Consider the following 13,784-nt stretch of genomic DNA (forward strand, 5'->3'; position numbering starts at 1 on the left):
TGTGACTGCGTACAGGTGAATGTGTGTGTGTGGTGACCCTGCAGGCACAGTGTTTCCCCGGGGAAGGCTGTGGGTTCCTATTATTCTGAGGAGAGGAGAGGAGAGAGGGCTTTATCTTTGCTGGCACAGAGGAGCGACTGGCCCTAGCTCAGGCAGGGCGACCTGGTGTTGGACAGGGGAACACACAGGCAAAAGCGCTCTCGCTCGCTCACTCACACACACCTCCCCTCTCACACCCTGTTAATTAACTCAGTGCTTGGAGTCGTTTGGCAGCGTGGCTCAGGGCTGAAAGTGAGACGCCGCAGCCAGCTACCAAGTACCCACTCTGTTCTAGGCAACACAGAACCAGGGGGATAGAGGAGAGGAGACGTGGCAGTGATGGAATCAGTAAGACAGAGGGGTCTGTTTGGCTGTTAGTTGGATCACAGGCTGGTGGTGGTGGTGAGGGGCAAGCATATTGTGCCAGGCTTCACACAGGGCTGCTGAGGAGAGACTGGTGAGGGGCTAGAATAGATGACATTCAGCTAACTTCATCAGGAATCACCCTGACCTTTACAGAAATCACACCTCTACTCAGCGGTAAACAAAGACTAGAACAGTGTTGTGCATTGGGATTCCTCTGGTTAATTAATATTCCAAAAGAACTGAGGCTGAAGCTGATCATGGTGGGCTGCTGTGGATGTTGCTGTGGTGGAACCATCTGGTACACACTGAGTCACTGAGACTCACAGAGGGTCAGAGAGAGAGAAGCATTCTCCACAGCCCAGAGCCTCAACAGACGTGGGAGGACTGATAAGGAATATGATTAAAAAAGCACATAAAAAATATATATATTTCCACCAATGCATGATCTTTTCGGGTAAAGGAATGGAAAGCTCCCAAGAATACCTTGTGGGTTAAAGGATACACTTGACGGGACACAATAACAGGCTAGCTAGCCTAGCAATATGTCCAGTAGACATAACGTTTGTTCCTTTCTGTGTCTCCACAGCTCAGTATTAGTGAGTTTGAAACAGTAACGCGTCATGCTGCCTCCACCCTGGGCTGGGCTTCTGCCATTTCCCCTGCTGATTGTGAGAGCGTGGCAGACAGGCTAGTGGTGGCTTAGTCTAAGACCACAGCTAGGGCCGCGCTACGCTATCACCAGCACACAGTAGTGGAGAAGAAGCCTTATCAGCACCCCAGTCTAGATGGCCTGCCATGAAAAACTAGGGCTAAACATTTTTCGTCTTTCCAGTCCCCCCCACAAACTGTTCCTTCCTCTTGTTTTGGCAGTAAATAACTGGCATCTCTCCACCCATATTCAGCCTCCCTCAATTTTCCCCGTGGTGGTGGTCATTGGAGTGGGGCTACTGGCAGATGCTTCTCACTGGGTTGACAGTTCAGCGGTGGCTCCCTGCCTGGTCCTTATATCCCCACACCACCCTCTTTCAGCTCATCTCTGTTAAGGCATGAGGCTGAGAGGGAACTGACTAACTCCCATAGCCATCTTCACTGACAAATGACAACCCCAGAGATCTGCCTCCTCCATCTAAGAGAAGAGAGAAAGTGAACAAGACAAATGGAAGAGAACTGAGGAGAGAGCAACCACCAATCAACACACTCTCCTACACTAAATAACAGACAGATACAGCAGTAGAGCTCTAAAATGCATGTGATGATAGCAGTGACCTTTAGCTAAATCCTCTCTCTCAGGTCTAACACATATATGACGTGTCTTGCCCAACTTTCGTAGCTGTAGGTGTTTTCCTGGACAGCGACAGGGAGAGTAGCTACTGCACTGCAGTGTCTGTCACTCTGTCCTTCATCAAACCTGATTTGGCAGGGAGCGGAGCAGGGATAATTTCATCAGACCCATTATGCAGTCCATTACCCTCCCTGCCAATGACGATGCTTCCAGAGCCATTGTGAGTCATCACAGTGACTGCCACATCTGGGCACAGTGGGCAGAGCACTACCCGTTAGAGAGCTGGCCGGGATATGGACGAACGCCTATGTTCATCAGAACAGTCTTAGCACAAACGCCTGTGTTAATCAGAATTGCCATTAATTGTAGCCTACATGCAATCATTGATTGCCCTATTCACTAGCTTGATGTAATGTGCTGTTGCTGCATCAATTCTGACATCATTACTAGAACAACATCAAGCTGTACACACATGAACAAACCTCTGCTTGTGTAAAATGCTCTCTCCCTTCTCTACCCAGGCAGCAGCAGAATCATCAAGCAGAACCAAAGTATGCTCTCCTCCCTACCCTTCCATTGTTTGGAGCTGAATGTGTTGTTGTCCCTGTAGCATATCGTCTATGACACTGAGCCAGCCTGCCAGGCATCACTTCAAGCACAGACCCTCCACTGAGCAGAGCATGACAGCATGGTGAGCACTGGCAGTCCATTCAGAATGGATGGATGTCTGTGTACAAGGCATCAAGGGCGTAACAAAACATTCAAAACAACAACACACAAATCAATACATTTGAGACCCGAATAAAACAAATATGTAAATCCAAATGTATACACAATAAGGCTCTCTCTCGCATCTCATCTCCTTCACCATGTTTTCTTTTGGGTCACCATGTGCTTTTGGGGGCGACCCAGATTAGAAACATAACTGATAACACAAAATCAGAGCTTCTCTTTTTCTACTGCAACACAAACAGCAACATCCATATTATATGGAATTACACAAAATAGATTTGACATCACAGTAGTCAGCCACCATGTCAACAACATGTGATGCATTTCGACCCGACTTCGCAATCCTAATATTGAGCTCCTCTTAGTTATCACTGGTCCACATAGCACAGCTTGAAGTGGACCAGTAACCCAGAATAGAGTGAGGTCTGTTCCTGCAGCCAGCAGCCATCCCCATGGTAGATACTGGTGGCCAGGGAGCTCCATCTGCTAGAGACCCTATGCTTAGCAGCATGGCCACCGGCTGCACAGGCCCTGCCTCCTGCCTCCTGCCTCCTGCCTCCAGGCTCTGCCCTGCTTGACAAGATCAAAGGGAGGCCACGGCCAGCGGCTCCGTATCCTACATTACAGGCAGGGGATCTCCATAATTAATTAATCCACCATTCAGTAGCACAATACTGTGTGGGAGAGCTGGGAAGGGAGAGAGAGGGAGCCAGCTAGATCATGAGGACAGAAAATCCTTAAAGGGATACTTTGGAATTTTGGCAATGAGGCCCTTTATCTACTTCCCCAGGGTCAGATGAACTCGTGACTAGGTATCCACGAGTTCATCTGACTCTGGGGAGGTAGATAAAGGGGCTCATTGTCAAAATCCCGAAGTATCCCTTTAAGGATCAAGTGAGAAGCTTCTTTTCCCCAGTGACATAAAATGTGTGATTTGAGTGCTACGATTGCAGAGCGGAGTTAGTTATATTGATGTGGTATTTTCCTCGCATGCTGAGGCGGACAGCTCTGCAGGAAGGCTATGATCAGGCTTTGGGCTAATCAACAGCACAACACAGAGAGACACACAGTCAATTCAAATCTAAATGAAAGTAGGGCTCTTACTCCCCCTGACCTTGACTTCCTTCTCTCCCTTCTTGCTGCTCCCAACATCGCAGCCTTTCAGGGGCTGAGGCGAGGCTGGGTGGTGATGGATGGTGTCGGACTGGGCTGTAATTGCGGCAGGCTTCAGATGTGTCTCTGTTCTGGGAGGAGAGCTAGCAGGGACCTGATGATGGCAGCGGGTAGAGAGAGAGGCTGCTGAGGTCCCAGCCTGGCCCCAGATCAACAAGCCTGATGGGGGTCAAAGCAAAGCCTCCTCTGTTCAGCTCAGAGTTATCTCCAGCAGTAAGGGCCTACCTGCTGCTGCCTGAGAGACCTGCTGGAGCCAGCAGCAGCAAGCAGCACTCAGCTCACCCCTTAAGAGAAGCTGGATGGTTATGGTTTCAGATGCAGAGGTTCTCAGACTAAAGGGATGCTTTACTGGCTTCAATAGGTAGCTGATTAGAAACCAGACCTCAACCCACCCATATTTCCCACTATGATTATCAGGTGAATTTCTGCCTCTGGTCAAACTAAAGCTGATAGAAATCTCCATAATGAAAAGCTAACAGAGACGAGACAGAAAGGTAGGTAGAGTTTTCAGAGTGCAAATCATAAATAAACATTCCTTTTCTAAAGATAAAATGCTTTGCGAAATACATACCTAAGTACTCAACTACTCAAGAAATCAACTGGCAAGAGGCCATGAAGTTGGTACATATTTCTTCATCTAATTGAAACCCCTCTCTTCATTCCCAGTCCCGCCCATATGGAGCGATTTCAGTGCCAACAGAAATTGTATTTGAATTCCATCATTTTTTATTTGTATTAGGATATTGATTTAGAATTTCCTATTTTTTCATTTGTAATGCACAAATTGAATTTGTAAATTGAACTTGCATTTCAGGATTTGGAACTGGATTGAAAATTGCATTCATTTTAAAATTATATTTAAATTCAATTAAATATTTATATTGGCCTATTCAGTTTCAATACTGTAGATATTGCATTCATTGTCTGTGTATCAAGTTTACAAACTATCATTTCAAGTTTGTCAAAGTATCATATATTCAACTTCTCAGATGCATTCAGATTCAGTTTTCAAATTCAGTTCTCTAAATTCAGATTCAAAACCTGAGACAACATCCTGATATTTTGCCAGCCAGGAAAAGGAGAGGAGAATAGATAGAATCAAACACTCACTGTGGTAAACAGAAACTTATGGCGGTTTCTGAAGCCAATGTGGCATGTTGAATTTATTTTCTTATAATGAATTTGGCTCTAGCATTAGAACCATTTTGGCTATGAGCTATTATGACCCCATTCCTGAAAGCTAAGACTCTGGAGCCTTCTATTCCCCTCTATGATGATTACAGGCTGCGTTAGAAGGCAGTGTCACAAAAAACTAAATTTGGCCCCCATAAGAATATAGTTTAAATGCCCTGTCACAGCCCTTCTAATGATAGCCTTTCCACTCCCTATTTAATGTTGCTCTTGTGACTGACTGGGTTCGAACCAGGTCTCCTGCATGTCACAAGACACTGTTAGCCCACTTTGCTAAAGCCTATAGGGAGAAGTTCAGGAAGTTCATGTAAAGGACGACCCGCTGCTTGCTTAACGAGTAACGCTTCCCCCTGATTCAGCTCATACCGAGACTCGAACTCAGGATCTCTGCCTCATAAACACACGTGATCCACCATCCTTAAGCATTCTAATCCACCGCGCTACTGAAAAAGGCCTTCTTCAATTGCGCAAGGAGTGACACTTCAGGCTGATGAGTGAGTTTCACAGATCCCCATCTGTTACATTCCCCCCCTTAACTCACTCCACAGTGACCCCAGTGGTTGAACCAGCTCAACTGTAGATCTGAGTCCAGTGGCACCATTGTAAAGGACGTCATGCCCGAAATGCCAGACTGGCTGGTCCATTTTTAGCCCAGTGGCCGTCGAAATTGTTTTTTTTTGCGTGCAAAATTATAATTATCTGGCTAATAATGGGGGCCTCAAGGAAATAATGGGCCAGTATGGTGGCCTGGAGAAAAATAATGGGTCGGTGTGGGGGCCTCAAGGTAAAGAATGGTCCGGTGTGTTAGAAATGCCAGGGCTGATTTTTGGTCCCAGTCCTCCGCTGGTTTGAACTCTCTGGCATGGGTAGTCATTATAAGGTTAACATGTGACTGGCTGGGTTAAGAATGTGTTAGCCTGTTGAGCTAAAGCCTAGATATTGGTCCTGTGACTTGGATGGGTCTCTTCAAGGAGGAGGTCAAAGGGGGGTAAAGTGTAACACAGGTGGTTCGGTGACCACGCTTGTGTGATGAGTAACTTGTCTAAGACCTGAAAAGTTGCATTGTCTGGTGCACAGGAGACCTGGGTTAGAACCTCATCAGTCAAACTAATGTCTTCATGTCTCAGCCAAGGTTGCTCATCACATAGCCTCGTGAGCGACCTGATCCCACGAGCTTACATGAATGTTTCGCTTCACATGGTAATATGTCTGCTTCCGTTTGCCACAGAAAGTGTTGTCGTTGTGCAGGAGGCCTGATTTCGAACCCAGTCAGTTATATTGGTGCCGTGATCGCTCCATACACCCACACCTCCATGACTCACTACCCTCTCACCCATCAGCACTAGCAGAGGAAAGGGTTTCACTGGAGCAAGACAGCAGGGAGGGTTTTCTTCACCTCTCAATGTATATGTATATTACTTCTTCAACACTCAGTTCCCTTTTTAGAAAGACACAAAAATTGCAATATGGATACAGAAACACAACATCAAATGAGCATTCATCAACTTCTCCTATTGCATTTTCATATAACCTGGTTGGTTTCGAACCAACTTTAGAATAGGACAGCATTACAACTTTTGCTTTGAGAAGGTTAGAACACAATTGGAGAACAAGTGTCAATGTGGAATTTTACTTCCACTATCATCATTATGTTCAAAATGTTAGAGGGTATTCCATACAACGTTAAATAGAAAACCTGGCAATTTCTGGGACAGTTTTGCCTTTTACAAACATCATGCTCATTCGATAAGTCTTTCTAAGGTCATTGATGTCATTGCTGTTGACATATTGGACTATCCCAGGAGGATATGATTCTACCAAGGGATAGTCTACTCACTGTTTAAAAAAGTCTTGTTGTTTTTTAACATGAAAAACACCAGTCAGAAGTTACTTTTAGTTCTTGCAACCAGCAATATCATCAACTTAGCCAAGTGTCTCATGATCAAAATAAACATTTTCAAAACATTCGATTTGAAGAGTAATGAGAGTCTAATTACCTTACAGTATCTTTATAAATGATACATTATGCATACAATCAATCTTTTTTTTTACTCTCAAAAGTATTAGCTGGCAGCTTTGCGAACGGAGTTCAGTTTTTCTAAAGTAATTAGCAATTAAAGTGACTACTTAACAAATACAAGTAAAGCTAAATCTATATGTCTGATCATTTAATAATATAACATTCACCAATATCCAGTTAGAGATGTTGGCAGCAAGCTTAGCTTAAAAACGTTTTTAGTTGTCTGCTGCTGTTAGCGTGCAAGCTTGAATTCTACATTGTCTTCTGTCATGCTGCTGAAGTCGGTATTATGCAGTTCCTCGCGCTAGTTATAAACCAAGCTATTTTTCAGGACGTAGCCTAAATAATGGTTCATTACCTGTATGTATTTCCTGGAAAACCTTTATAGTACATTTTCCATCCTGAGTCATTCACCTGTCCAGCTCCAGCAGCACGGTGAAGCCTGCCCAAAGTGATTTGATAGTAAGCACCAGGCGGTTGCACAAATTCTCTGGGCAGATTTCAGTGTGCGAGCAAATTCCCACCCATCTCTGTCCCTATTGGTTGACATACTTTTCAATCAAGCCTAGAGGAGAACGTGTTATAGGCATTGCATCCGTTTGGAGGCAGGTCTTCTAGAATTTCTATGCGCCAATTGGATAAAAATATATTTTTTAAGATAACGCCCACCTGTTAGTGAGTGGCTGTATCTGGCAATGCTGGCTTCAATCAATAAAACGGACGTATTGAAAGCCAGATTAAAGATGGAACTCTTAATGAAAGCAATAACAAAGCAGTTACCGCGCCTGTTTTAGTAAAAAGCTGAGGGATGGTCCAGGAGAAATGTAACCACTCTCAACTTCAAAGCGAGAGCTAGGTATGCAAGGACTGACCATCCATTATATCACAATTATAGTTTGAATCATGTTTTGAGGCTATACACTTGCCCCCCTTCCCCAATTCATGTGTAAATATTGTACTATAAGTTATGTATTATACTTGTACTAAAATGTTTCTTCTATTCTACTGCCATTTACTTTATGTTGCATTGTCGAGAAGGAACCTTAAAGTATGGATTTAGTTGGACGGTGTATGTATACCATGCGTATTCTGTACATACGACTACTAAAACGTAACTATACAGTATTAGTTTACATGTGCTTTGTTTACAAATATTGGAGCATAACAAGCTCATATTTTGGGTTCTGATGGGGTACGACAGTTGAACTAAGCTCATGAGGCGTGTATAAGTTATATTCTTCAAGGATAGATGGGTATATATCATTAATGTATGAGTCCAAAAATGGATGTAGAAACTACAGATTCTAGCTTTAAAGGGGGTTTAGTCATATATTCACAAAATAGATAAAATGTGTAATGTGATTAGTCTGGTAATTCAAGATCATGCAAGATCATAAAACTAAATGTAAAACACAAACGTTTTATTTCCCCCCTTCCTTCCCTTTGACATACTGTACCTTCCTCATAAATAAAGCTATATAGTAATAGATTTATACAAACGCAACACCCAAAGATGGTCTTCTCAATCATTACCCTTCTTTACAAAAAAACATTGGGTCATGTAACAAAAACACACACAGGGACGAAGGGGTGACTGCTTGTATTCAGTATGAACATTGTCCATGGACTGCATAGGAGCCACTGACCTGCTGGCCATTTGGGTCACAAAAGACCAAAGGGGGCATTATTTACAGTCAATAGAGTGACCCTGCCAAGCCATTGGCTGGCTGCATACACTTTCTACAGGTGTAAACATTGGGCAAAACACAGCATCATTGTTTCATGTCACGCCAAGGATAAAGCAGTCGTCTGTTGCTGTGCCTGTGGTGGTGTGGTCATTGCAGTGCAGGGACAGGGAAGGAGCGTGAGTCAGTGTTGGGGATGGTGGTGATGGTGAGGCTCAAGGTCTAGTCAGGGTCAGGGTGACTTTTGCGGTGGTGAGCGGTCAGGTTGTAACTCTTCTCAAAGCGCCGGCCGCAGACCTCACAGGGGAACTGGTAACTGCTCTCAGCGTTGTGCTTCTTCATGTGCCAGTTGAGAGAGGCCTTCTGGCGGCAGGTGAAGCCACACACCTCACACCTGGTAGAGAGGGAGAGAGGACGAGGGATGAACACTCATAAGGATCACTACAGATGTACAGAAAGAGTGTTATATAATATATACAGGATCCATAGTAGAAGTCCTAATAATAGTGTTACTACTCTCGACAAACAGTATGCCAGAGAATACTCACTGTATAGGTTTCTCTCCGGTGTGGATGCGGCGGTGGATGAGAAGGTGGCTGTTGGTGCGGAACGCCCGGGCACAGAACTCACAGATGAAGTCCCTCTGGTCTCAATACACAAAAGCCAGAACGAGTGATTACATACAGTACCAGGTTCAGAGCATATGTGGTTGCTCTGTACTGTATATCAAACAGTTAGGGCCCTGAGTTCTTCCTGACTATACGACTGAAGAAACACAAGTCCCTACAAATAGCTACTCAGACAATCATTATTTCAGCATGATGAGCAGAAGCAAAGGATGATAATGAAGAATCCTAGAAGTTAAATGTTACGCCTCACTGCTGTGCAGTTTCTCATGCTCTTTCAGGTGCTTCTTGAAGTTGAAGGACTTCCCACAGGGAGTGTGAGAGCAGGTGAACGTCCTCTGGTGGAAGTGCTGGTACTTCATATGATGCTTCATTAAGGGTGAGATAAGATAGAATGGAGTTTTGTGTATTTTACCTTAATAAGTAGATAGTAAGAGGTCATCTTCAGCTATTCTGGTGAACTCACATTGAGGTACTGCCGAGAGGAGAAGATCTTCCCACAGCCGTCAAACTCACAAGGCAAGATTGCTTTGGGTGTTGTTTTTCTGGGAACATTAAATTAGGATGAACAGTAAACAGTAAACAGATGGAAATATACAAGTGAGAAATACATAAATTAGTAATAAACAGTAATCTAGACAATAACTTTTAAGTGATAATGCACAAACCTTTTCTTTTTGCTGACAATCTGAGAAACATTGTCGGCTGGCTCCGGTCTATAAAATCCAAATCAAATGAAAGAAAATGTATTACATTTATTGCACAGTATGTGGTAATAGGAATCCTTTTAACCATGTTCGCTTTCATGACTTTCATCTCAATAATCTTTTACTTGAATATCCATTTAATCGTTTTAATCATATAATTCAATCTGGCAAATTAAGGAAGTGTGAGAAAATACTATCAAAAGCCACCCGTTGCTATCAAAAGCCACCTCTCCTTGTCCCCGACTTACTGTATCTCTCTCTGGCTGTGTTTCACTGGCAGCCCTATTCTGATCTTTTTTCCACTAATTGGCCTTTTGACCAATCACAAAGATCTTTTCAAATCTGATCAGAGCTGATCTGATTGGTCAAAAGATCAATTAGTGAAAAAAAGATCAGAATTGGGCTGCCTGTGTAAACGCAGCCTCTCTGCCTCTGACTGAACTGCTTTACTCTGTGTCCCCCTTCAGGTTCTCGTGTGCTACAGTTACATCACTATGAAGTTCAATAAAGTGGTCATTAATTTTTCCAACATGTTCATTCACATTTTATTTCCTTCTTAGATGATTAAACTGTGCAATTAAAACCTGCCGGGTGAAGGGTCATCCTTCTCTCCAGTGATGTTGTCGGGGTTGTGCTCTTTATCATCATCATGATCATCACATTCCATAGGCAGCCGCCTATGAAAATATCAAATTAGATCACCATGAGGTTGGGTTGATTATGATTTCAACAACAAATTCATCCAAGGAGTTGTGCATGAAGCAAACTATTCAACTTTACCAATCCTCCAATGACTGCAAGGACTCCGCTGGCAATGTGTTACTTCCTGCCACTGACACTTCCTGTGTATTCTCATTTTCTGGATGTGACCAAACAACATAGTGATGTTGAGTCAACACTGGCATTTCAGAACTAATCAGGAAATTCAAAATAATATTTCTTAATGAACCTCTTGAGTTGCTCTCTCCAGAGGTTATGGTTGTCAGGTCCATCATCTCCTCTCCTGGCTGCTGTGCCTCCTCTTGGGTCACCACAGACCTTGCTCCACCACGACCCCTAGTCCTCCTCACAGTAAGATGACCCATCCCTGTGACACTCTCCTTCTTGGGCTCCATAGCTCCTCTCCTCCCTTTGGACCTAGTTGGACCTGCAGGGGTAATATCCCCCTCCACAGTCTCTCCTTCCCTCTCTCCTGCCCCCTTCTCGTCATCACAGCCATTCTGACTAGGTTGCCATGAAAGCAGATGCCCTCCCTCACAAACATAGCGCAGACACAGTTCTGCCTCTAACACATCTGAGGGTTCTCTCATTTCCTTCCCCTGAGCACATGGGGAGAGGCCCTCCTCTGGAGAGCTACAGTCCTTCACATCTGTCTGAGGTGGTAAATGCATTGGGCCTGTTCTCTGCTTCACTGTCTCTCCCTTTGACTGTCTCTCCTCTGTGTCAGCTGCCTGCTTCTCTCTGGCAGTGTCAGACTGGAGAGTGGGTGGGAAGGGGCACTGTTGCCCGTGAGTGTGGACCAATAGGACAAAGCGATGCAGAGATTCTCTTGATGTCACCAAGACAGCCTTGTCCCCTTTCATACTGTCTAGTGGACCAAGACCAAACACATGTTTACATCATCATACAAAAAACACAGGCTTTGGACATACATATTCACATTAATGAAACTGTAAACTGTATGTCATGGGAAAATGTCTTTACCTGAGCATTTGGCACACACTTTAGAAAAATAGCTGAAGAGAAGAGAGGGGGAATAAATTTAGCAAACTGAATAATAGCCAACATCATATTACTCCAATGTTATAGTTGTGTAATAAAGATGAGCCATGACGACTGTATGCTGTTTGTTACCAGTGCCACCACCAGCCCATTCTCGTCTGAGGCCTTACCTCTGCAGTAGGTAGTTGGCGAGCTCAGAGTGCAGAGAGAATCCCAGGTGGTTCTTCAGCTGACCCCAGCTCTGCAGGCATGACCCCAGACGCACACGAGACTTACTCCGCCGAGCGTCCAGCTCCCTGCGCCGCTGCCGTCTGACGGTGTCTGGAGTAGACTCCGACACCATGGTCAAAGGGTCATTAACCTGCTCCATCACCCCTGGCATGAACAACAAGAAAGATGGCAGTTTTACGAAATATCTCGATGTTAACTTCACGCTGGCCACTATAATAATTATTGTCAAAATATGACAGCTGAAATTATTTCCCCCATTCTTTGACACCTGACAGAAGAGCTGTTCAGAATCAGAGGGTAAACTGAAATGTGTGAAACACTCACGACTACATTCATGTGATAATGTATTTTTGAAGATTACTGTGTAAATGTATGTTTCATTTTATTACACATTTGCTAATTCTAAAAGAGGGGTCCACCTCACCTCGTTATGTTTAGTTGACTCAGTCTTGTACATTCTAAGGGGTCCCACCCGCCATGATTCAGTTGCCCTTTTAAGATCTAAGACGCAAACCCTGGTAGTAGATTCCAATCGACTACTGTCTGTACGATTGTGGAGTGATGTTGCCGCTAAAAGACTAAACTATAAGAAATCACACTGCCTTTCATTCATCACTCTACTCAAAGCTCGATCAATAATGACAACTGAATCGGGAGAAATATCAACAGGAACAGAGGAAGTGGGAGGTGGCTACTTTTTCTTCCCATGAACCACCACGGCACATTTGTTACATTATAACCAGAGAGGAAAAGGCGAAGCGAGAGGGATAACTGGGCCAAAATCTGTCTTCTCCAGAGGTGGCTTTTTTTCGCTCACCAAGCGAGGGGGTTTTGTATGGAGGTCAATGAGAGAATGTCGAATTTAGTTAACAAAACATTGAATGGCTTATTTGCTACGTGTGGCTTATTTGATCGAATAGAAGTTTCGCAACGACTAGGTTATTACGAGTGTACTGATATAAGTAGGACCCGTGATATCCCGGAAACTTTGAGAAAAAAACGCTGCCGTGGGCCCCACCCATGTCCCAAAGCACTCACAGGCGGCCCAGTCCTCGCGCAGCAGTCCCTCCCAGCTGCAGTCAGAGCAGGAGATGTTCACACCTCCGCGTCCAGACTGCACATGAATCGCGCATGCGGGAAGCATGCAACAACAACAAAAATAATATAAAAAAATTAAATAAAAAAGAAGTAACTCCGCCAGAGTGTCTCTTTTGGGTCACTTTTGCCCGTCCCAAACCCGGATTAAGGAGGAGGGTTGGAATTGTGACATAAAAAAAACAAGAATCGACAGAAAAAAGTTCATTTGTAATTCTAAACATATTTAGGGTGTTTTTTACTCACTTTTTGTCTCTCCCACAACGTTATTCCTCTCTCCTATAGCGTCCATCACAATTACATGCACATGGCCAATTATGCAAATTGGGTGATGACGTCATTCAGCGACTTCTAGCGACTTTTAGGACAGCCAATAGCTACTTTCCTTACTGAGGAGTTGGCAACACTGGAGGTGCATCTGCGACAGCCGAAAGTCGGACACTGATGTGGTTTTCCAAGAGTAAGGCTCAGTGCAACATTGCAGTTTTGCCATTGTTTGTAAAAGTTTTTCTTTATAGTCGAAATAAACATGTTTCCAACCCCCATATCACACACTCACAAACTGAAAATATATGTGTGTACATTGTACAATCAATTGGTGAGAGAGCCTGAAGTATCACATTCACACATTTTTACATTTCGCACTGCTTTGTTTTATCTTAGCCAGGTTGCAGTTGTGAATGAGAACTTGTTCTCATTCACAACTGGCATACCTGGTTAAATAAAGGTGAAATAAAATTAAAATAAACATGAATTGCGTGAATTACGGCAAAGTTGGTTTCTGTTTTAGTCATGTCTTTGGTCACGTCTTTGGTTGTGTAGGTCAAACAAAAACACCCTAATGATTGGTTGACAATAGTCTCCCACAATGCAGGCGATGGCTGCAGGATAAAGTTGGTGAAGAGCAACTGCAGA

General features: G+C 44.0%; 2 protein-coding genes across 7 annotated transcripts in view; both read right to left on the bottom strand.

Annotated features, from left to right (window-relative positions):
- Positions 1 to 7,291, bottom strand: part of LOC121533464 (F-BAR domain only protein 1-like) — a 37,570-nt gene extending 30,279 nt beyond the window's left edge. For all 4 annotated transcript variants that reach the window (XM_045205505.1, XM_045205503.1, XM_045205502.1 and 1 more), the window contains exon 1: positions 7,162 to 7,291. The gene's annotated coding sequence lies outside the window, so the exon portion shown is untranslated. The remainder of the gene's footprint in view (positions 1 to 7,161) is intronic.
- Positions 7,292 to 8,203: 912 nt separating this feature from the next.
- Positions 8,204 to 12,470, bottom strand: znf692 (zinc finger protein 692). 3 transcript variants are annotated; one of them, XM_041839429.2, is made up of 11 exons: positions 12,199 to 12,466; positions 11,714 to 11,918; positions 11,526 to 11,557; positions 10,771 to 11,409; positions 10,602 to 10,680; positions 10,406 to 10,498; positions 9,783 to 9,830; positions 9,581 to 9,659; positions 9,368 to 9,482; positions 9,037 to 9,136; positions 8,204 to 8,882 (listed from the first exon to the last, which is right to left on the bottom strand). In XM_041839429.2, exons 2-11 carry the CDS (start codon positions 11,911 to 11,913, stop codon positions 8,711 to 8,713), a joined length of 1,557 nt encoding a protein of 518 aa, XP_041695363.1. In that variant the 5' UTR covers positions 11,914 to 11,918; positions 12,199 to 12,466; the 3' UTR covers positions 8,204 to 8,710. The 3 variants fall into 3 exon arrangements, 2 of the variants coding, with proteins under 2 accessions (XP_041695363.1, XP_041695364.1); XR_005994468.2 differs by having other exon boundaries at positions 8,791 to 8,882; positions 9,037 to 9,131; positions 12,199 to 12,470; XM_041839430.2 differs by lacking the exon at positions 12,199 to 12,466 and having other exon boundaries at positions 10,771 to 11,405; positions 11,714 to 11,765.
- Positions 12,471 to 13,784: the final 1,314 nt, after the last annotated feature.

The sequence above is a fragment of the Coregonus clupeaformis genome, chromosome 20 (assembly GCF_020615455.1).
Source record: "Coregonus clupeaformis isolate EN_2021a chromosome 20, ASM2061545v1, whole genome shotgun sequence".
NCBI lineage: Eukaryota > Metazoa > Chordata > Actinopteri > Salmoniformes > Salmonidae > Coregonus > Coregonus clupeaformis.

Coding starts and splice junctions, on each gene's coding strand:
- znf692 (XM_041839429.2), bottom strand. CDS start 11,913: ATGGAGCAGGTTAATGACCCTTTGACCATGGTGTCGGAGTCTACTCCA. Junction 10,681..10,770: donor TGGAGAGAGCAACTCAAGAG/GTTCATTAAGAA, acceptor GGTCACATCCAG/AAAATGAGAATACACAGGAA. Junction 8,883..9,036: donor ACCGGAGAGAAACCTATACA/GTGAGTATTCTC, acceptor CCTCTCTACCAG/GTGTGAGGTGTGTGGCTTCA.